We start from the raw sequence: 24839 nt of genomic DNA on the forward strand, positions 1-24839 counted from the left end.
CAGCAGGAATTGGCCTTCCAAGAATTGGTCCTTTCCAGACACAGAGAGGTTTCGGAGAGGCAAGAACAGGCGTGCCAGAGGTAGAGGGCAAGCTAGAGGCTCCTACAGAGGACGTCAATGGCAGCCTCCCAACCAGAGAGGTAATGCAGGACCTTCAACTGCTGCACAAGGACAGGCTCAATGACTTTACTTTGACACCGCCAACCAGGGCTCAATTGGAAGCACCTTTGGGCGGAAAGCTTTCTTTATTCTCAGAAAATTGGCACAGTATTACAGGGGACAAATGGACACTACAAATAATAGACAAAGGATACAGGTTTCATTTCCACACATTACCAAAAAGAAAGGGCATGCCAGACCTTCCACCGAATCAAAGGGCAGAGGCTTTGAAACAAATTTCCAGCTTAATGCAAATGAAAGCTATAGAAAAGGTTCCTCTCTCAGAACAAGGCCAAGGATTTTATTCCAGACTATTCCTTGTTCCAAGAAAAGAAAAACAATGGAGGCCTATTCTCGACTTGTCCGCACTGAATACTTATCTCATTGTGCCAAAGTTCAAAATGCTGACTCTACAGCAGCTCCTTCCCATACTGGGCAAGGGGTCTTGGCTGGTAACTCTAGACCTCAAGGAGGCATACCTGCATGTTCCTATCAGACAAAGTTGCAGAAGACACCTCAGATTTCTTGCAGGGTCAGAGCATTATCAATTCTCAGCATTGCCCTTTGGCTTATCTACTGTGCCCAGAGTATTCACGAAATGCCTGGCATCAGTAATTGCACACTGCAGACTTCAGGGGATTCAAATATACCCATATCTGAACGACTGCCTTATACAAGCGGACAGCCAACAAACTTTGGTAAAACACTTGAATTATGCCATCCACCTACTTCAGGCCTTGGGATATACAGTCAACTTTCACAAATCAAGACTTGTTCCATCCCAAAGAATAACCTTTCTGGGTGCAGATCTAGATACAACCACCCAAATGGCCTTCCTCATGGAAGAAAAACAAAGTCAACTACCAGATTACTTCAAAAATCTGACAAGACAAACCCAGCTGACTGCAAGGAAAATCCTGCAGGCCCTGGGTTTAATGTCTTCTTGCATCCTTCTGATTCCACAAGCAAGACTACATATGAGGAAACTACAATGGTACCTAAGGAGTTTATGGACTCAGCACAGTCACAGCCTGGAAACTTTGATACCACTCATTCCATGCCTTCAAAAGGAATTTCTGTGGTGGGCTCAAGCAAGCCAGTCAAACAGGGGTCTGCCTTTCAGCAAACCAATAGCCAGCCAAACCATTACAACAGACGCTTCACACCACGGATGGGGAGCGCACATGGAGGGGCAGATGCATTCAAGGTCTATGGTCACAAAAAGAGCTATGCATGCACATAAACCAAAAGGAAATGCTGGCAGTGATACATGCAGTCGAAGCCTTCAAACCCTTTCTGCATCATGGCCATCTGCTAATAAGGACAGACAACACCACGGTTATGTGGTACATAAACAAGCAAGGAGGCACCCATTCCTATCCTCTTTGCAGGTTGGCAGTGAATCTATGGGAACTTTCCTTGAAACTCAATATACAGCTACAATCCCAGTTTGTGCCAGGGAAAGACAATATACTGGCGGACAGCTTAAGCAGAAATATCATGGATGCACACGAATGGATGCTGCACCCAGACATCTTTCTACAGATAACATAATCATGGGGGAGGCCGGACTTAGATCTTTTTGCCTCACCCCACAATCATCAACTGAAGAAATTCTGCTCAAGGACATACCACCCACAAGCATGGAAAGTGGACGCCCTCTCTTTCAGCTGGAGAACTCTAACAGTGTATGCATTTCCATCTCTCCCATTAATGACCAAGGTTTTACTGAAGATCAGGACAGAGCAGCCAAAAGTGATTCTGATAGCTCCAGACTGGCCAAGACAGCACTGGTACCCACTGTTAAAGAGCATGTCACGCACGAAACCATGGCCTCTTCCTCTATGGCCACTTCTACTGACACAGCACAATTACTAAACTCTGCATTCCAACCTGAAAACCTTGCAACTAACAGCCTGGAAAATACCTTGACTCCTCCTCAGGACAAGCTATCCCAGAGAGTGAAAGATATTATTATGGAAGCTTGCCGGCCTTCCACAAGAAAGGCATATTCAGCAAAATGGAAAAGATTTCACATTTGGAACACCAGAAAGGGCCTAGATGCGACAGTGATGAACATGGCACATGTCCTGGAATACTTGGCAGATATGTTCCACAGTGGTCTTCAGCAATTTCAGCAGAGTACAATACTGATCCACCTGTCTTCTCTCATCCTCTCCTAAGACAGTTTCTAAGAGGAATCAAAAACATCAATCCTCCAAGGAAACCACCTCGACCTACTTGGGACCTTAACTTCGTGTTGGAAAAACTAACACTGCCTCCCTTTGAACCAGCAGCATCTGCAGAACTACAGTTCCTGTCTTGGAAGACTGCTTTCCTTCTGGCCATAACCTCAGCAAGAAGAGTATCTGAGTTACAGGCCCTTATGGCAGTACAGCCATTCCTTATTTTTCATCAGGACAGAATTTCATTGAGAACCAATCCTACATTTATGCCAAAGGTGGTATCCAGGGTTTCATTAAATCAAGCTATTCACTTGCCTACCTTCTTTCCAAATCCACAAAACAAAGGGGAGAAACTTCTGCACACCCTGGACATACACAGACAGTTGCGCTACTACTTGGACAGAACTAAAGGTTACAGAAAAACTGACCAGCTGTTGGTAGCGTATGCTGCTGGTACACAAGGAAAAGCAATTTCCAAACAGACAATTTCAAAATGGATAGAGAATTGCATTCGTTTTTGTTACTCCTTTCATGGAAAAACTGTGCCAGCTAACATTAGACCTCATTCCACGAGAGCCACAGCCACATCCACAGCCTTCTTAAGAGGAGTGGCTACCAAGGACATTTTAGAAGCTGCTACATGGAGCTCCGTGCATACATTTGCCAAGCATTACAATTTACCTTTATATTCCAGATCCAGAGCAGGCTTTGCTATGGCAGTCCTGCAGGGCATTTTAGCTACACCATCCTTTACATAGTGCCTCCACCCCCAGTTTGGCTGTGGTATTCTACCCATATGTGATGACTGCAGATGCATCCTTGAAGGACATAGTACAGTTTTGTACCTACCATAAATGTAGATGTCCGATAGGTATGCATCTGCAGTCAGGTTTACCCTCCCTCCTTCCCCTCTGTGGTATTTCTTGGGTACTTACCCCTCTTATAGCTAGCTGGGGTGATCTATTATGGTGTATTTGTTTTTATATTATTGTGCATGTTTGGATTTTTAAATGCATCTCTCCAAATTTAGCCTTCCTTAGAGGGCACCTGGCATCTGGGGCAAGAAAAACTGAGGAAGATGGCGTCGGCTGATGCTTTTATACCCCAGGCGCTCTGACGTTGGGGAAAGTGCGACATCAGCTGACACCGGACCCAGACTTTGGAATCCGGCCGACCGAAGGGCTGCCTGAGGCAGGACAACCCATATGTGATGACTGCAGATGCATACCTATCGGACATCTACATTTATGGTAGGTACAAAACTGTACTTTTTACTTATTTTATTTTTCTGTTAGCTTAGTGTAGTCAGGGTGAGCAGGCAATATTGTCAGCAGCAGATTATGGCAAGCTGACACAGAACCAGTTGGCCAAGGTGTGAGAAGCGAGAGGACTGGTGTATGCCAGTCTGACTAAAGAGGAAATAATTTCAGCCTTAGTCACAGCTCAGACCAGCAACCAGGGGGATAACTAGTCTGGTGATGGGAATTTGTAGCCCTCAGAAACAGAACAGTTCACCTTTTCCAAAGAGAACTTAAAAATCCGTCTGGAGTTAGAGACTTGAACCGAAGGACAGAGCATATGAAATAAGCAGAGAGACAGCATTGTTTGGAAGCTGAAGAAAATGAGAAGCATCATCAAGCGTGAGAGGTAGATACTAACTGCTCATCAGGGTCATGGAGGTAATGGGGAAGGGAATAACTGAACCCTAGAAACAGTAAAGGTGAATAAATTTCTTTCACAATTTACAGAGGGTGATAATTTTGATAGTTTTATTATTTATTTATATTTGAAAGATATGTAAACAGTAACCAAGGGCTCTGTGTTTGGTTCCTGACCCCCTTACTCCATAGTAAAGCTGTCACTGTTGATCTGAAGTAGTTAACTTCATTCGGTCTGCAACCTGTGGGATACGGATCCGATCTCGAATCCGAGCCGGCAACTTTACAAAGCTTAGATCCGAGCTCCTAGCTCCTCCCCTTACCCATAATCCCCTGTCAACCCTGACTGACCTCACATCTAGTTTGCCGCACTTCTGAACAGCAGCTAGATTCCGAGCTCCTGGTCAATTGGTCAGATAAGTCCTTGTTTCATTATTTTCTCCCTTAAACTTGTGTGAGTGTTTTGTGTTGGTTAGGTTCCCTTTTGTTATAACCCTATTTTTAGCTAACCTTACTAAATTTTAGTCGAATGTTTCTTCCTCCCCACCCCTCGCTGGTCATTGTCTGTGTGTGTATGTCTTAGTGTGTTTGGGGCCTACTGAGTGAGTTTTACCTTTTAGTTTAATATGTCTGAGGCCCCAAAACCGATATTTTCTAAGTGCACCGAGTGTGGCCATAAGCTCTCCCCAGCGGATGGCTACACTCGGTTTGTCCGGTGCCTTGGGGTTGAACACCTCTTCTCTGGGTGTTCTGTCTGCACAGTGTTCAACCCCAGGGCACTGAAGGACCGGAGGTCGAAGCTGATCCTAGCGGGACTCTTGCCCCTGGATTCGGCTTCGGCCTCTGGTGCTTCTGTGGCCTCCTCCCAGGCTTCGGTGGTGGCCACTCCTGCCTCTCTCCCCCCGGCCAGGACTCAGTCTCCTGCTTCTGCGCCAGAGGAGAGGGAGGCCAGGAAAGAAAAAAGGAGGGAGAAGCACCACAAGCGGCGGGCCGAGGCCTCCGCTTCGCCCCCCCCCCCGGCTAAGCGGGCTTCTCCCTCCAGGGCTTCTAGGTCTCCTCCTTCTCGGCTCCGGTCTCCATGCTTCTCACCGGGACCCGAGGAGGAAGAGACCCGATCTCCTTCGAGGTCATCGAGGCGGCACTCCTGGCCAGCCTCGGTGGCCTCGTCGAGATCCACCCTTAGCCTTTCAGATGCAGATTTGGACCAGATGATGCGAAGGTTCATCCAGGCCCAGCTGCAGATAGGAGTGCTCCTGCCTCTTCCCCTCTGGGGGGGGTGCTCAACACCCTTCTTTGCCCCAATAGCTCCTTCTCCGACCCGCCTCCCGGGTTCGGAGCGCTCGGAGCCGTGCAGCATTGGAGCCGGGGTTGGGTCGGCGCCGACTGTATCGGGTACTTCGGGTCCGACTCTTCCTTCGAGTCTGTCGGGTCCTTCCTTGTTGGATCCGAGCTCTCGGAGCCGTGGTCTGAGCTTCGGATCCGAGGGGGTCAGTGTGCCTTCGGCTCCGTCCAGGTCGGAGCAGACTGGTCCTTCGGATCCGATGCTCTCGGCGCTGGTTCCGATCCATCCATCGGATCCGAGCGAGGGTCTGCTCTCGGATCCCAGAGAGAGCAGCTCTCCCTCGGCCTTCGATGTGGTGGAGAGGGCTCTGTTGAGTTCATCCAGGCCCCTGGTCCTTGCTTCGGTTCCATTCCGCACTCCCTCTAGGTTGGGTCAGGCATCCATCACCCGGTCACAGGGGCAGCCTGCTTTGACGTCTCAGGTCGTTCCCCTGGAACAAGACGTGGATGGTGAGACGTCCTCGGACAGCCCCCCCGAGGATGTTCCTCACAAGCGAAAGTGCAAGAGGAGGCACGTGGACTCCCCCGAGTCCTTGACAGAAGACACGGATTTGGATGAGGGGGAAGGCTCCCCAAGGTCACCCCCCCGAGGATGTCTCCTTCGGAGACATCATGGAAATGCTTAGGATAAGGGGGGGTGGTCTGCCCCCAAGGCTTCCTCAGATGAATCCGTGTTCCTGGAGGCGTTTGAAGCAGGCCCATCTACCTCTTGGGTGTCCCCTCCGGCCGACCCCTTACTGGACCTTATTACCACTAGGGCGTGGAAGGAGCCGGACACTGTGGAGCCAGTCCCCAAATGTCCAGACAGAATCATAAGCCCCCCCCCACCGAGAAGTCCCATTGGAGCAAGGGACCCCCCCGTAGATGCCATGTTGGTGGCGGCAGCCACCAAGAGGGAGTTAGCCCAAGAGAGTCCCTCGGTCCATCCCCTGAGCAAGGAGTCTCGCTCGATGGACCATCTTGGGAAGTGGGTCTTTAGTTCAGCGACTTTCGCTGTAAGGTCCCTGAAGTACATGGCACATGTCCTACAGCTGCAGTGAGACCTTATTAAAGAGTACGCTGCATCGCCCCCGGAGTCCATGTCGGTGGAGGACAAACAGTTGTACTCCACTCGCATGGCCACTCTTAGGTCTATATCCAACACCTCTATGCGGCTTTTATTCCGCACTACAGAGGGAGCCGCTAGAGCCAGCGGAGCGGGCCTAGTTATGAGGCGCCAGGCCTGGCTCCGACATTGTGATTTCGCGGAACCCTTGTAGGCATCCTTTGCGATTGCCCCCTTCAATGGTTCTGCCCTATTTGGCAAGACAGTTCACAAGACTTTAGTCCAGAGCGAAAAGGACGGGAAGACGTTGTCTGACGTCGGAGTCCGCTTCTCTGCTCCCCAGAGGTCCTTCTCCAGGAACCAAAAGGGACAGAAGAAGATGTGGTTCCGAAAGTCACAACAGTCCCAGTCCGCTCCGGACTCCCAGTCCTTCCGCAGCAGAGGAGGACAGGGTGGACGCCACCCTAGAGGCAGAGGGGGCCCGAAGAACTTTGGGTCCAGAGAAACCTTCTCTGATCGGCCCACGCAGCAACCCTGAGGGGTTGCCCGACTGCTCCACTCTGGAGGCAGTCCGGGGGTGCTTCTCGAGGCACCTGGCAGCTTGGGAGTCCATTACAACAGACCGCTGGGTGCTTCGTATCATATCCAGAGGATACAGAATTCTCCTTTCCTACATTCCCTACACCCCCGAACACCTCCCCGATGTTCCACCCAATCAGAGGGAGGCTGCAGCTGCAGAAATTCGGCAGCTTTTAGAAACAGGAGCTATCCAGCACGTCCCCCCAGGCCAGTCCGGATTGGGTTACTACTCCATGTACTTTTTGGTGCCAAAAAAGATGGGGGACCTAAGGCCCATCCTCGATCTTTCCCTACTAAATCTGTCAGTAACCAAAGAAAAGTTCCGGATGGACACTCTTCAATCTATTCTCCCCCTCTTGTGGGAGAATGACTGGATGTGCTCGATAGACCTTAAGGACGCGTACTACCACATATTGATGGACGTACGATCCAGGAGGTTTCTCCGCTTCCGGCTGGGAGCCAGTCATTATCAATTCAGGGTCCTCCCCTTTGGTCTCACCTCAGCCCCCAGGGTGTTCACCAAGGTATTAGCAGTGATAGCGGCCCACCTGAGACTCCAGGGAATGCAGGTTTTCCCATACCTGGACGACTGGCTCCTCACCGCCCCGACAAGGCATCTACTATGCTTAGCCAGGGACTAATTCCTCAACCTTGCTCCACAACTAGGGATCACTATAAACTCAGACAAGTCCTCTCTCACCCCGACTCAGGTGATAGATTTTATCGGGGCCAGACTGGACACCAACAGGCAACTAGTCTTCCTAACTCCCGACCGGTTGCACACACTGAGGGCACATGTGTGGGCCATCTTTCTATCTTCAAAACCTCCGGCGGGATTGGTTCTGAGGGCCCTAGGATCCATGGCAGCCACAATAAACCTTCTTCCCATGGCGCGTCTGAACATGAGGATTTTACAGTGGACTCTCCAAGTCCAGTGGTCCCTTCATCAGTACCCCTTGAGTCACCCCATTCCTCTCAGCAGGGCCTGCAAGAGGGCTCTCATTTGGTGGCTTCAATCGCCGGACCTCCAGGTGGGACGCCCCTTTGCCACGGCCCCCCCTCTCGCCACGGTGACCACGAACGCCTCTCGTCTTGGGGGGGGGCATTATTCGGGCAGGATGGTCCAAGGCACGTGGAACGATTCAGAGACCTTATTGCACATAAATGTGCTAGAGATGAGGGTAGTGCTATTGTCGTTGCAAGCACTTCAGAGCCTTCTGCCTGCAGGAACAATTGCGATCCAGACAGACAGTATGTCTGTGGTATGGTATATCAACAAACAAGGGGGAACCAGGTCTTACCCACTCTGTCGAGAAGCCATGAGAGTGTGGGAATGGGCGATCTCCACCAACCGCTTTCTCATTGCAACTCACATTCCGGGACGGACCAACATCATGGCGGACAGACTGAGTCGCACCATCCTTTCACCTTACGAGTGGTCCCTCAATCCTCAAGTAGCGAGTCGAATTTTTGCCGTATGGGGGCAGCCCTGTTGCGATCTCTTCGCATCTCCCTCAAACACGAAATGCAACAATTACTTTGCTGTCATTTCCCCTGCTGGGGAAGCCCCGAGGGACGCCTTGGTGCATGCTTGGCCACCCGGTCTTCTCTATGCCTACCCTCCTCTTCCCCTGATGCTGAAACTCCTTCAGAAAGCCAGTCGGTTGGGGAGCAGGATGATTCTCATTGCCCCATTCTGGCCTCGCCAAGCTTGGTTCCCTTACCTCTGGTCTCATCGAGCGAATCTGCCCTAGATTCTAGATCCCCTCCCGGATCTGATTTCCCACTCCCTGGGGCTTCCAGTTCCCGACCTGGTCAGCCTCAAGCTTACGGCTTGGCTGCTCCAGTTCCACTTGTAGCTAGGACTCCTGGAATCTCATCTCCAGTTAAAACTATCCTAGTAGCAGTGTACAAGCCCTCTACTAGGCAGGTCTATGGTAGTAAATGGAAGCGTTTCTCTATCTGGGTAGAACGCCATAATTTGGATCCTTTTACAGCCCCCTTGCCTGCGGTGCTGGATTTTCTTTCAGGACTTTTTAATGACAGAGCTAGCTGTTCTACGGTTAAGGTTCAATTAGCAGCTATCTCTCATTATCACGTAGGTACTGAAATGGGTCCTTTGATTACTACAAAATTGTGCAAAACGTTCCTAAAGGGCACCTTTCTACTTAGGCCTCCAATAAAGGAAGCAGTACTTCCATGGGATTTGACCTTGGTATTACAAGCCTTGACGGCTCCTCCTTTCGAACCTGCGGCTTCAGTAGACCTCAAATATTTGTCTTGGAAAACAGCCTTTCTAGTGGCTATTACTTCAGCCAGGAGAGTATCTGAATTACAAGCTCTTTCTGTAAAACCCCATACTTAGCTTTTCACAAGGATAGGGTTTACCTCAGGACCAATCCCTCCTTCCTCCCGAAGGTAGTTTCTGAAACTAATATTAACCAATCTATCAGTTTGCTGGTCTTCTTTCCTAACTACCAGAACAAAGGGGAGTACAGATTACATTCTTTGGACGTGCATAGACAACTTAGATTTTACATTCATAGGACATCTGGTCATAGACAATCCGACCAGCTGTTTGTCTCCTTTGCCAAATTTAATCTAGGTAAACCAGTCTCCAAAGTTTCCTTATTGAAATGGATTTCACAGTGTATCATCATGGCTTATCAAAATTCCTGCAGGCCCGCAGCTCAAGGAGTTCGTACCCACTCAACTCGGGCTATGGCTACATCTGCCGCCTTTAAATCCAGAGTTTCCTTGGATGATATCTGTTCAGCAGCCACTTGGGCCTCATCTCATACCTTCATCAATCATTATAAATTGGACATTATCTCCAGAGGGAGAACTTCTTTTGGCTCCGCCGTGCTCCAGAATATCCTTCCATGAAGGCCGCCCAAGGTTTAGGTAGCTGGGGACTGTCCCCCAGGTTGCAGACCAAATTAAATTAACTACTTCAGATTAAGAAGTTATGCACTCACCATAACGTTCCATCTGAGTAGGTAAACTTCATTTGTCTGCAACCGTTCCCTCCCTCCGTCCCCCTGACCTTCAGATGTGTTTTATGACATATAGTGATGTACCTTTCCGAAAACGTAGTTAGTTAGCTACTATAGTGGTTGCGGGCAAACTTGATCTGAGGTCAGTCTGGGTTGGCAGGGGATTATGGGTAAGGGGAGGAGCTAGGAGCTCGGATCTAAGCTTTGTAAAGTTGCCAGCTCGGATCCGAGATTGGATCCGTATCCTACAGGTTGCAGACAAATGAAGTTTACCTACTCAGATGGAACGTTATGGTGAGTACATAACTTCTTATTTCTAAACTGTCTGATATTAATTGTCTAACCTATGAGAAAGTCAAGAAATGTTTACTTGTATGCTTTAACACCTGAAGCTTACAGAAAAAAATGTTTCATGAGCATAGTTGGAAGGCAGATGAAAGGGTGTAATTTTATTGCTGAGTTAAGCACTTACTTTCATAGGTGGGTGAGTGGGTGTCAGGTCACCACTTTTGAAGGGCTGGCCGACCTTTTGGTGAGGGAATACACCCTTAGCACTTTTCTTGAGGACATGAGAATCTGGTTGGCAGACCAAGAGTGCAACACTGTAGATGAGCTAGTGAAAAAGGGGGATCTCTACTTAGCATGCAGGGCATCTCTGCACAGGAATGAGATACCCAGTGCTGCACATGGATATAAAGGAACCTATGGTGGGAAGCCTAAACCGCCCCAACAGAGTCTGCCAGCAACAGGGAAAGCCACTAGTTCAGCTACACAGCCAGGATCAAGGGTTAAATGTTTTAAATGTAACCAGTGGGGCCATGTAGCATATAGATGTCCATAGAGGCAAGATGGGGAACAAAAGGTGGAGGAGCCAGCAAGTGGGAATAACAGTATGCCAGTGATAAGCTCTTTGGAAACAAAAGGGGTACTGGACTCACAAGAGGTTATGTCCTATCTTAGTGGATGGAAAACAGGGCACTGCTAGGAGGGACAGAACTTCTGACATAACCATTTTGAAGTCTGCAGTGGTTAAAGAGGAACAGTACTTGCTTGGTAGTCCACCCCAGTCATAGCTTTAGGAAGAACCCTGTGATGTCTGGCTATATACCACCGGACTGCCAACAGTTAATGTGCTGTCCGACCAATGCCTCACCAGACTCCCAACAATTAATTGACATCCCTAACTATCTTGGGTCATTAACAAAGGAGCTTCAGTCCTCACTACTGACTCCAGTATAAGACTGTCACTTAAACAAAAGTAATATTTCACAATTTTCTCCTAGGACCACAAAAGGAATACACTCTATTTTTCTGGGACTGGACTATATACCGCTGTCCACCCAATTGTATTTTTCTTATTACAGACTTCAGAGCAGAGTGTCTCAGTTTAAGACCTCTGATATGCTCACACTGAAAATCACACACATCCAAACACTTCTGAGAAAGCCTGTCAGAGATTTACAGCTGTGTCTATTTCCCAAAATAAATTCAGAAACACTGCCAACAATCAGAGGGTCTTCATGCCCTTCAAAAGGGGGGTCCAATTATGAAAATTAATTGTCAAAATAAATGATAGCTATGACCAGAACAACCAGGCATTGGGGTGGTCTGGGTAGTATCAAACAGGTAGAAGCACTCTCTAATCTCTAATGAAAAACACTGGTTTCCAGCCACAGTGTAAAATAATGAAAAACATTTAATAACAAGTAAAACTGATTACAAAATTGAAAGCCAGTAACTCTCAATAAACATTAGAATTCAGTCACCAGAAATGTAAATCAGAATGCATGATAGGAATCCATTATTCAAGAAAAACTCTAACTTAATAGCAAAACTTTCTTGATCTAACTAAAGAAATACTGTCCCTGATCTACTCTAAGATATAATAGCAAGGCCAAGACAAGCTTACAGTTTTCTTGGTGAGTTCTCTTTTCTTGGTGTCAGCTGACTGCTCAATATTTGACAAACTGTTGTGTACTTGACAAACTGGTGTCTCAACTGTCTAATTTCAAAATGTAAGAGTTAGCTGTAAAAAGATTCTGTTTCTGTCAATCAGCTGTTTAAATCATCTCTTAGCAACGAGGAATATTCCAATGACGTCACTCACTGCTCAGCTGATTCTCCACTGTTTGTACTTTAGAATGTCTTTTTCAAACATACACAGTTAGAACAGTATCAAAGTGGTGACAGATTATTTAAGCATTCTATTTAAACAGGAAAATACTCAACATTTTAAAACGTATTTACTTTTTCACAGATAGGTCTGCTGGCATACAGTGCAAGTTAATATAAGAACATGCACAAATCTCCAGCCAGGCATGCTAACACAGATGACAGATTATGGTTGCCAGTCAAGATTTGGTTCTGATTTTCATATATCCTGTTACGAAAACAGCTCTCCATTTTATCCATGCAAATTGCTGGACAACCTAAACACTTTGCCATGTAAATTATCCCGGTAGTTTGACAATTGCCATTCACAAAAGTCATTTTCGACCCCAGTTCATTTTCAAAATGTATTTCTTTACCTCTAATATAAATTTACACTGAGAACACCTCACACATTTATGTCTTCCCTTACTACCAAAGCCATTGTTATTGTAACTACCTATGTTTATTTCTAAACTAGACTTAATGTTAACTCCAGTTTTAAAAACAAAAGAAAGCTGTGGTCCTAATATGGAATAAATAAAGGGGTACTGATGCCTTGTTTAAACATTCCTTGCTATGTCCCAGTTTTAAGAATTATCAGTTTGGGTTCTTAGAACATGTTCTTGTAAACCCAGAGGTGGGTATTTCAGATCCCAGATAGAAGAAAGGGAGTTGAAATGTCAGATAAAGTTACATGCCACACAAGTTCCTAGTTTAAATGAGAACACATCCCTGATGCCCATATTAAATAATAGGGCTGTTGTATAAATAAGTAGATTAACTACTATGTAGCATTTATTAATGGAATTTTTTTATTTTTTTATTTGATGGTATAAATGTTTTAATCTCTTTGATGTACAGCAAAAGTCTGTTTTAATAGTGAAAGAATGTGATGTGAATATGGTGCCTTTAAATTTTTCAATGATTATATTGGTTAATGAACTATGGTATATAAACGTGCTGATAATGTAATTTGATTGATTCTGATGAAGTCCCAGTGTGAGGATGAAAGCGCTCAGTCAGTTTTATGCTTGGAATAAGCTTGAGTTTTATCAAAAGTCTCAAGTAATTTTTTGTCCTGCTGACAGCAGTGCATCTTTTTGGTGTAGTTGGTGAAACTTGGTCACTGTGTCCACACTTTGTGGTGTTTTAATGGTTATTTGTGACGGCATTGTCAGCATGGACTCTCTGGGTGACATTCCTTCCCTTTTCTCATCAGTACAAATGGAAAAGATGAATAGAGTACATTCAGAACTTGCGATCATTAAAGACAAATTGACACGTCTTATAAAGCTTCTAAGCCATTCGGAAGGTGAGAATTTGGGCTGAACTTGTAAAACGGAAGAGGAATTCATCACCAGGAAGAGATGGGACAGCCTGTGAGCAGAGACAAGAGAGCCCTAAACCGTCATTTACCACCATTGGAGGTGAGGCTGGCGTTTCGGATCTGAATGGCCATAATCCACAAACGGCAGTATATAATGAACAGAGTAACATTTGTTTTGCCGTAACTCAGGTGGAAAGAACAGGCACTCTCCCGAAAGGCACTGTTACATACAAAAACGCTGTTGGTTTTCCAGCAGCAGCCTCTGCAATGAATGTTAGTAATGTACATAATACAAGTGCACTAAAAGGGAAATATGATCAAACAATTAATAGTGCACCTGATGTTATGTATGATTTTGAAAGATTAGTAGGTAAATCTTTCTGTTTTAATCACAAAATGAGGCAGGGGAACTCTGAATACCATGAGGGGTCCGTAAAAGACTGGATTTTTTTTCCTTTGAAAATAACATGTTTAAGATAAAATCCTTACAAATGTAAAATGCCAATTTAGTTGAATGTTTACATCTGAAAATAGTACCAAAAGGACTGAGGGTTTATAAATTTATTTTTGGTACTGATTTTAGTGAGGCTGTGTGTGAAGAATTTGTAGAAATGTTCAATAGGCATGGTCTAGAACTGCTGGAGAAAATTGTGTAATGATGAAAAATTGTGTATGTTGAAAGAAGTTGAGAAGTTAAATGACACTGAGTGATTTATTGTTTTCTGAATGGGAGAATTTGTATAATAAATTTAAACTAGTGGAAAACAAATGTGAAAACTGAGAAAAAACAGAAAAAGATACAAAGAGACATTTCACAATATAATGAAAAGAAAGCTTATCCTGGGGTATACAGTGAAGGTAAAGTTAAAGAAAAAAGTCAGGATGGAAAAACAACAGTGAGTTCAGCCTAGAAAACAAAATACTATGTTAAACCTCATAAATATCAGATTAATCAACATGGTAGGCAACAGAAGTCTTTTTTTCAGGACCGACCAAGATGGGATGCCTGGGGAGAGAGAGATCAATTTTACCCAGCCCATAAGAAGGTATGGGAGAACAGAAGAAACAGATGGTGATGAGTGATAGAATTGTACGGCCGGATATAATATGTCAAGGTGTGTTAAATACCTACAAAGATTACCATATTTACAACTATACAGCTATAACAGTTAAGGAGGAACATTTCACTCTATTTATGAAGGGTATGAAGTTTGTACCTTCGAGAAGTTTTGATTACATAGCTTCTGTTATAGATACTAAGTTGTATATGAGAAAGTTAAATTTGGCCATAGTATTTAAGGATCAAGATGAATATAAAGAAGGAAGAACAAATAGTTATAAACTGAACAAAAAGTGTACATATAATCCACCATTAGAGCCTACATTAAATATGTTGGAAAAAGCTATAATTAAGGAATTACATGCATTAAAAATAAAAGATAAAAAACAGTATCATCCTTCTAACTTGAATAAGGATGAGTTAATATTATTAGATCAATTAAGAAAAGATAAATCCATTAGAGTGATAAGACCCAACAAAGGTGGGAGCGATGGTATTGTTTGACTCGTTAAAATATTCACAAACAATTTTTGAAATGTTAAATGACACGGAAACTTATTCTATGGCCTCTGTTAATGAGATCAACATCAGCTATAGGAGAATAGATCATTTTTAGAGGAATACATTTTAGATCATAGAATATCAGGAGATGTTTATAAATTCTTAAAAGTGAAAAACCCGATAGTAACTACAATTTTTGGTATTCCAAAGATACATAAAGGGCTAGTGAAGCCTGCTTTTAGGCCAATTGTGGCTGGACGTGGTTCAAAAACATACCCATTTGGGGTATGTGTAGATAGATGGTTAAAACAAGTTTATGTCAATGTAAACCATCTTATCAAGGATTCATGGGATTTTCTAGGAAGAATAAGAAACACATTTTGGGATAAGGATATAATTTTTCTAGATATAGTTGATCTTTTCACTTCGATACCAAGGGAAGAAGGGATGGATATGTTTTTAAAGAGTATACTTAGATATACAAACTATTCCAGTGATAAAGTTAATTTGATTATTGATTTTATGGGTCTGGTTTTGGACTGTAATTATATAAATTTTGAGGGGGAATATTTTAAACAGAAAAAAAGTGTAGCTATGGGGGCTTCCAGTGCTCCTATTTATGCTGATATCATGTTATTAGAATGTGAACAGAACAATGTTTTTAATAGTGAGTACTATAAGTACATAAGTTTATATCTTCAGTTTTTGGATAACATTTTTATTTTATGGAAAGGGCCAAAAATAGAAATAATTGGGTCCATGGAACATCTGAATAATTCATCCAGTTTGTTTTTAAATTTACCCATTCTAGTAACAACTAGGGAGTTAATTATCTTGATACTTATCTTCAGAGCACCAAGAATGCATTTAATTCAAACATTTATAGAAATCCCACATTCAGCAACTCCTATTTAGAATTTACTAGTTGCCACCCTTTGAGTCAAAAGAAAAGTATAGTAAAAGGACAGTTCATTTGAGTAGCTCGGATGACATCTCATTTTGAAGCTGTCAGTATGGAACTCAGTAAGGTGACAAATATCTTTTACGTTAGAGGATATCCAACTCACTTAGTGAAAGATATTTTAGGATATGTTGAGTCACAGTGGGGCAAAAGGTATACATCCTAATTGGGGAAATCATTTGGAATATTTTAAAATGTAACCCCTCTATTTATTCCATAGTAGGACCAAAGCCTTTTTTGTTTTTAAAACTGGAGTTAACATTAAGTCTAGTCTAGAAATAACCATAGGTAGTTACAGTAACAATGGCTTTGATAGTAAGGGAAGAAACAAATGTGGGAGGTGTTCTCAATGTAAATTTATATTAGAGGTAAAGGAAATACGCTTAGAAAATTATCTGGGGTCAAAAGTGACTTTTGTGAATGGCAGTTGTCAAACTTTAGGGATAATTTACATGGCAAAGTGTTTAGGTTGTCCAGCATTTTACGTGGGTAAAATGGAGAGGTGTCTTCATGACAGGATATATGAACATCAGTACCAAATCTTGACTGGCAACCATAATAATGCCCTGTTTAAACATTCCTTGTTATGTCCCAGTTTTACGAATTACCAGTTTGGGATCTTAGAATGTGTTCTGGTAAACCCCAGAGGTGGAGATGTCAGATCCCTGATAGAAGAAAGGGAGTTGAAATGGCAGGTAAAGTTACATGCCACACAAGTTCCCAGTTTAAATGAGAACATCTCCCTAATGCCCATATTAAATAATAGGGCCGTTGTATAAATAAGTAGATTGACTACTGTGTAGCATTTATTAGTGGAATTTTTTTATTTTTTATTTGATGGTATAAATGTCTTATCTCTTTGATGTATAACACAAGTCTGTTTTAATAGTGAAAGGATGCAGTGTAAATATGGTGCCTTTAAATTTTTAAATGATTATATTGGTTAACTAACTATAGTATATAAATGTGCTGTTGATGTCATTTGATTGATTCTGAAGTCCCAGTGAGTAGAGATGAAAGTACCCGGTCAGGTTTTATGCTTGGAATAAAATGGAGTTTTTACAAAAGTCTCAAGTAATTTTTTGCCCTGCTGACAGCAGTGCATCTTTTTGGTTTCATTCTGTATAGAAATAATGTTTTAATGTTAGAGGAGACTGAAGTGTCAGCAACATTCTGTATTCTTTCTTGGATCTAACAACAAGGACCACTTACCAGTCTTGTCTTGCTCTATTCAATATGTAGGATCAGTAATTATTTTAGTCAATCAAGAATAGATTGTGAGATTAGCTAAATACTGTTTTTTCTATAACCGTGAGAAACTTTCCATCGGTGTTATTTTTAATATTCCCTATGACTGAAACTCTGGTGTTTACTATAAATAGATATGTGGTATTTTCATATTATTTTATTATTTATTAATAAATATGTTTAAACTTCTCATTGTGGCTGGTCCCTTAAGGAAAATGTTTAAGTTTTGAGAGTGTTTGCATATATTTATTTGGTTATAACTCTGGCCACTCCTGAAAGCCCTGCTGTTTGGTCAACATTACCATCTGTATTAATATTAATTTCACTCATTGTAATTGGTACCCTTGTAAGAGTCTTAAAGTAGCTGGCAGGGGTTCTGGTGGCACTGATATCTGCTTTATAGTCTGTGCAGAAGGGGGCACAGCAGGTGAATCTGTACCAGCCTTTCCCAGGTGTGTGTGTGTGTGTGTTTGTGTGTGTGTGTTTGTGTGTTTGTGTGTTTGTGTGTGTGTGTGTTTGTGTGTTTGTGTGTGTGTGTGTGTGTGTGTGTGTGTGTGTGTGTGTGTGTGTGTGTGTGTGTGTGTGTGTGAATCAAATCTCAGTGTGTGCTTGGAGCAGGGAAACAAGGCACTAGTTTCACAGAAGGGTGCTGGAAAATTGTCTTAGAGCCCTGGCTAAAGACTCAACTCTAAATTTGTGCCATTGGGGAGTCTTACTGGGGGTGTGGAAAGAGAAGAACTAGCCCCCAGCCTGAGTGTGTTCCTTGTGTGCTCTTATGATGCAGAGAGGTCTGCATCTAGAAATACAGAGTTTGTCCATTGTCAGTGGTGAGGATTCAGGCTCCTAGATTACTGGCCCAGCATGGGGACATCACAGAGACCACTACCCAGTTTGCCCTGAGAGGTGGAAGTGCCTAGCCTTCCGCACAGCTTTGCACAGGCATGCTGTGACACCCCCGCAGCATCCAGAATCTTTAGCTTTTCTGGGTGGATCTCATCTACTCCCGTAGCTCTACAACAGTAGAACTGTTTAGCCATCTCATTGACCTTATCTGTCAGGGTGAATTCAGTACTGCCATTGTTTCTGATACTGTCTTCTCAGAGAAGGTTATGACCACTGGATTCAGGAGTCCTCAGAGTGTTCCTTCCATCATTCAACAGTGCTGTCAGTTAAATAGTTAAATGCTGGGTTTTTTTTGTACAAAAACTAGGTACATGCTAACATTTTTTTATTTTTAGTTTATAACTGAACATATGACATTAGTCCTAAGAAGAGGGCAAAGGTAAGTATGTGAGCCATACTTAATATTTCCCTCATACTGTTTATTAATATGTTTAGTACTGTCCAAATGAATCTGGTTATAATTTCTACCAACAAAATCCTGTCATAGTATTTCCACCTACTTTTTTATGACAGTAAAACACTCAACTTGTCTTTTTTTGGTTACAGACTGAATTCATACTTCAAGTTCTTGATTGTGAGAGACCCATTTGATCGGCTTATATCTGCATTTAAGGACAAATTTCTTCAGAATCCAAGATTTGAACCTTGGTATAAGCATGAAATTGCTCCTGCAATTATTCAGAGGTATAGGAAGAATCACACTGAAGTCAGAGGCCTGCAGTTTGAAGATTTTGTGCGTTACCTAGGTGATCCCAATCATCGGTGGCTGGATGTTCAATTTGGTGATCATATTATACACTGGGCTACCTATGTAGAACTGTGTGCACCTTGTGAAATAAAGTATGATGTGATTGGGCATCATGAGACGTTGAGAAATGATGCCCCCTATATTCTAAAGAAAGCAGGTGTTGACCATTTGATATCATATCCCCCAATTCCTCCAGGTATTACAGAGTACAACAGGACCAAAGTGAAGCAGTACTTTCTGGGACTGAGCAAAAGAGATATAAGACGCTTGTACACACGATTTCAAGGAGACTTTAAACTGTTCGGCTATAGTAAACCTAGCTTTTTGCTTGTCTGAGAGCAGTTTCCTTTGTATTACTAAACTTTAATGCGCAGTGTTCAGCTCGAAGACTGTCTAGTTAAAAGACATGCTTTTACAATGACTGTTTGCCTTTTGTTGTACCAACTATCATACTTCTTTTAATATCCAGTAAGCACTGACAGTGAACTAGATTGTGAAATTAACAGTGGTCACTTTTGTACTACACAAGCTGTCTTCCATGATCAGATTTTTTTGAAAAATTCCTGCTGGAGACAATGTAGTTCACTGCTAGTTGTCCTGCATGACTCTTTGATGAAATGAAGTATGGCATCTGATCATAGCAGTTATCCTTGTGGTAAATTAATTGTATCATTTTTCTGTTTCACAGCCAGTGTACTGAATTATATTAATAGCTGCAAACATTTTAGGAATACAGTAGCCATCAAAGAGAGAAAAAAAATTATTCATGACTTTTTTTCATTACAGGTGGTCAAGGATTAACTGCTGTTGCTTAAATCTGAAGGGGAATATTTTGCTAATGTACAGGAATATTTGCAGTAGCTTATAACAGTACCACCTTGCCAAATTTCTTCTTGATAATTTTCAGTAGTAGTTGATTTAATGATTTATAATGCTGAAGTGTCCTTGGCACTCATCAAAGGCAGATATGTCAAGATGTCCTGGATTCAGTTAATAGACTGGTGCTAGAAGAGTCAGCTGGGGAGGATGGAAGTGAGCAGTAGAAACTGGTTCACCCATCCTGGAAAATGCTGGTACATGGTGCCCTAGTGTTTGACTGCCAGCTGACAGAGGCTGGTCTTTTAGCAGTAAGAAACTTCTGACAGTGTACACTAATATGCTTGGCAGCACATATGCTGTAGCTGAGGACTTAGTGTGCATGTGCCATGAGCCCAGAAATTTTAGGTATCCGAAACTTAGAGACTGCTGAGTATTTGAAAATTAACATGGTGTACAAAAAAAAAAAAAAGCAAATCACCAAGGATGACACCACACTGTAGAACATCAGTGGAGACAGGTTTGCTGTCAGGATGTTTCCTTTCTGGAAGATCCGGTCTCGGGAGATAAACTAGGGCTTCAATTCAAAGAGAAAAATGGTATCAGATAGGTAAGCTAACAAGTCTGTTAGTTAACATGGAGGATTAATGATGCGAGCTATTAACAAGCTGCTGCTTGTGATGCAGGGTTTGAGACTCTCAGCCTTCACTGAAATGAGAGAGATCATTGGGGCAATTTTGAAATTGGGGTAAGTCCATCAGTAGATACCTAGACTATGTCTATTAACTGCATTTGAACCTAGCAGACTATTACTGAGAGCCAAAGTATTATCAAAAAAGAAAGCAAAAAGGTTGCCAGGTCTGCATTTCAGCATTATGAATATCTTTTGGTTTCTTTTTCTGGCAGTCTTATGTTCAGTGTTTGATATTACAGCCACCATTTGCTGATTTATAAAGGCATTAATTGATGCCACTTTAATATTTTTATCTGATGTCCTTTTTATTCTTTCTCAGCACATGGATTTGGGTCTGATCCTCTAATCTGACTCAGCTGCATACTCTAGACTTTGGATCCAACTCTCAAGCTCCTCTCTCTACCCATAATACCTTTGTCCATCCTCAGTACCTCAGATGCCATTTGCCACCATCATGTTCAGATGCAGGGTCCTTCTCTTGAGCGGTAGCTTTAGAGTTTTCTTAATTTTTTTGTAGCTTTACTTAAATATCTTCGTTTTGCTTTATTTCTCAACACCTCCCTCTTAATGTATGCTATAGCATTAGGTTTGTAACTGTTTTTTATAGTATTTCTATTTGTACCATAGTTGTTATTTCTTCTTTACCATATAACACAGGGTGTTTTTTTTGATTACCATTACTGGTAATCTTTCTTTCCTCCTCCTTTCCTTTCTCACTGCTAAAAAAAAATGCATCATTGTCCTTTCTAGTGTTTTTTATTGCATCTTCTTCTGGGTGTCAAAACCCTAGTGAAACTACAGAACACGCTCCATACTGAAGTCCCGTAGGACTTTGTCAGAACCTCTTTGCTTTGGGTCCAGTTTTAATATCAGCCAGCCCTGTGGCTCCTACCTCGATCCCAGACCTTAGGAAAACTGGCATATCTCCAAGAGTTCTCTAACCAGAGTTCATCCTGGATCTGATTTATCCTACTCTGCATTCCGCTTTCTTGCAGACTCCTAGAAATATTCCAGGTCACAGTCCACCGAATTCTCCAGAAGTTTATCAGAAGCGGATGTGGGTAAGGATGATGCGAAAATTTCTCAGAGTTCAAGTCCAGATGGGGTTTATACCAACTCCGTCCCTTATTGGATTGAGAATCTTTCATTCATTTCTCATATGATTCTGTCTCCTTCTCCAGTTCATCCCATAGTTCCAGAGCACCAGGATCTGACAGCCCTGAGAGGTCCAAAGTCAGATCTGAAGAAAATGTATTCTTCCATTCCGACATCCTGTCTAAATAGTTCCACTCACATGCCTTCGGATCAGAATGGGTCCCAGAGCCAAAGTGTTGCAGTCAGATTTGTGGGGCCAGGAACTACTCTGGTGTTATTGGATCCATTCCTGCCCCTCGGTGCCTCTGCACTGGACATTTCAGGTCTGGTTCTATCCTCAAGGTATGCAGCCGGAAGGAGTCATGACCTACATGTACTGGAAGTCCTGGCACCAAGTGGGTGGTCACAGCTTCTTCAGGCCCATCTGCTTCGAGGTCGTGAAAAGTTCTTTTTCTCTTTCTAGAGAACCGGCTTCTCTTATTTAGATCCAATCCCTATTCTGTCTTTGGTTCTGAGCTCTGAGTCAATCAGGGCTATTCCGCCGGGACAGCCAATTCCAGCAAGCTTCCAAACATTTCCTGTAGAGGAGCTCCCCCTCTCTTCAGATACTTCCTTTGAACATCTCCTGGAAAAGATCCACTGGAAGAGAACATGCAGGAGGAGGCACATAGATTCTCTGCTGGAATCTCTCATGGAGGATACCGATTTCAATGAAGGAGAAGGGTCCCTCAGATCCCTCCCTCCTTTGAGACAAATTAGAGATCCTCAGACAGAAAGGTGGTTGGTCCTCCAAACATCCTTCCCCAGAGGAATCAGTATTTTTGAAAGCTTTTAGTTCTGGCCCATCTATGTCTTGGATTACTCCCCTGGCGGATGAACTCATTGATTTAGTTTCCTGCCAGGCATTTAAGGAGACAGATACCATCAAAACCCATTCCAAAATGACCTGACAAATTCTTAGCTCCTCCTAAGCATATGCCCCCACTGGAGCAAAGGCGTCCCAGTAGATGCTATGGTTGTGGCGGCAGTCACTAAAAAAGAGCCGGCAGAACAGAGATATGTCTGTCCATCAGAGAGTCTTGGGTGCTGGACAGATTTGGAAAGTGAGTCTTTGCCTCAGCAACCTTTCCCTTGAGGTCTCTTAATTTAACTAAGCAACGGTCAAATTCTCTCTGAGCCCATGTCTGCAGACTACTTTCAAAGATCGTTCTCTCAGCTGACCACTCTGTTTTCAATTTTCAGTGTATCCTTGAGGTTGATCTCTCACACAGCTGAAGACACCTCACGGGCTTCAAATTCAGGCATTGTCTTAAGGAGACATGCCTAGATGCAACTGTGACTTTGTGGAGCCTTTTAAGACATCTTTCATCAATGTTGCCTTTGATGACACATCCTTATTTGGTCTATCAGTTAGAGACTCTTACCTGCAGTGAACAAGAGCTGAAGACTCCTTGTGCCATGGGAGTCAAGTTTTCTACCCATCAACAAACCTTTTGTAGGAATCAAAGAGGTGGTAAGAAAATGTGATCCCGCAAATCTCAGGGACCTTTCCAAGATTTGTATGGGGACAACAACTCTAGAGGGAGAGGAGGCAGTTCCAGTAGTATATGTCACCCTATAGGCAGAGGAGGCCCACAAAATCATGTTTTCCATTATTCCTTTCCAGACCATCCTTTCCTGCACTCCTGAAGTATTGCCTGACTGTCCACCTCTGGAGGCAGTCTGGGAATGAGTTTCCTTGCACCCAGACACCTTGACAAATATAACAGAAAATTAATGGGTGCTAAGAATAAAATCCATTTTAATTTTTCTCGCTCTCAATTTAAGGAAACGCCTAAATCAATGCATCTCTTTTATGAAATTATATGCAACAAATCTAGAATGTATAATTTAATCTCTAAACTTTATAACATCTTAAAATATAAAACACATTTAAATATTAAATTTTGGAATCATATCGCATTAGATAATTATTGTTCTTTAACTTCTAAAAACAAATTTCAGATATTGTCATCTATAAAACATGGTCTCACTATTGGCAAGTATAGACATGGACATTTTTATGTAGAACCTTCTTAACTCCAAATAAAATAACTAAATTTAATGGTAATAATAATATACTTTGTTGGAGATGTTTACAAGTTTGTAATGCCGATTAGTTACATGTTTTTTTTTTAATGTCATTCTATTAATTTATTTTGGAGTAACATAAGTGACTTCTTGAAACCATTATTTTCTGATATTTTTTTTCTTATCCAAGTTTTTAGTTTTATTTTGTATACATGATACTTGTGATTTGAAATGTGACAATCCTTTTCAGGGAAATGTATTACTAAGGAATGGAAATCCACCAGTCCACCAACTTTTAAAATGTTTTTTTTGTTCTTAAGTAGCCTTCAGAGAGTCTAAAGTTAAGGAATAAATAATTCATCCTAAACCATTTACCAATAATCCTTCATTGAAGGGGATCACACTTATTAAATTTTATCAACAGAACCTTATTTCAGATACCTAAGGAATTAAATAAATGTAGTAAATGAGTGAAAGAAGAATTTCTTGAAGGAACACTAGTTAATTCAATTTTTTAATTCAGATATTTGTATATATATATATATATATATATATATATATATATATATATCTATATTTATTGTCTATAGTTTTTGTTTGTTCTTTGCACCTGTATTCTATTGCTATTATTGTTCATATTATTAATTGATTTTTTTTATTTGAAAGTGAGCAATAAAATTTATTTGAGAAAAAAAAAAGAGAAGGATATTCAGAGGTTATTCAATCCATTTTTCCAACTCCATATTTGTAAAAGGAAGAAGCTTCCTGATGTTCCACCCAGTCAGAGGAAAGCAGCAGCACAAGAAATTCAAAAGGTGATAGACAAGAGTCATCCAAGAGGTCCCATCAGACCAAATAGGAATCGGAAATTTCTGGATCTGAGCAAATTGAATCAGTACTTAAAAATGTCAAAGTTCCGAATGGCCACAGTTCAGTCCATTCTGCCATTTCTTCACAAAGATAATTGGATGTGCTCCATTGATCTTCAGGATGCATACTATCACATCAAATTAGACAGGCTGTCCAAAAGACATTTGCTGTTTTGGCTGGGAGCCAGTCATTACCGATTTAGAGTCCTGACCTTTGGACTCACCACAGCCCCCAGAGTTTTTACCAAATGTACATCAGTGGTGGCTGCTCACCTTAGACTTGGAGGATTCAGAGTGTTTCCGTATCTGAATGACTGGCTCCTCACTGACCCCTCCATGCATCTCCTTCAATAATCCAGGGATGGTTTGCTCCAGATTTGCCAGCCACTGGGAATAAAAATAAATTATGCGAAATCAAAGTTGACACCAGTT

At 42.5% G+C, this 24839-nt stretch overlaps 1 protein-coding gene across 3 annotated transcripts in view; it reads left to right on the forward strand.

The window, feature by feature from the left end:
• CHST10 (carbohydrate sulfotransferase 10) overlaps positions 1 to 23908 on the forward strand; it is a 1890555-nt gene extending 1866647 nt beyond the window's left edge. For 2 of the 3 annotated variants that reach the window (XM_044071076.1, XM_044071077.1), the window contains exon 6: positions 18662 to 23908. In XM_044071076.1, the coding sequence (XP_043927011.1) occupies positions 18662 to 19199 (538 nt within the window). In that variant the 3' untranslated portion in view covers positions 19200 to 23908. The remainder of the gene's footprint in view (positions 1 to 18661) is intronic. The other variant, XM_044071079.1, reaches the window with a different exon arrangement.
• The last annotated feature ends 931 nt before the right edge of the window (positions 23909 to 24839 follow it).

The sequence above is a fragment of the Protopterus annectens genome, chromosome 5.part0, assembly GCF_019279795.1.
Source record: "Protopterus annectens isolate FY-2018-M chromosome 5.part0, PAN1.0, whole genome shotgun sequence".
In the NCBI taxonomy this organism is placed as follows: domain Eukaryota; kingdom Metazoa; phylum Chordata; order Ceratodontiformes; family Protopteridae; genus Protopterus; species Protopterus annectens.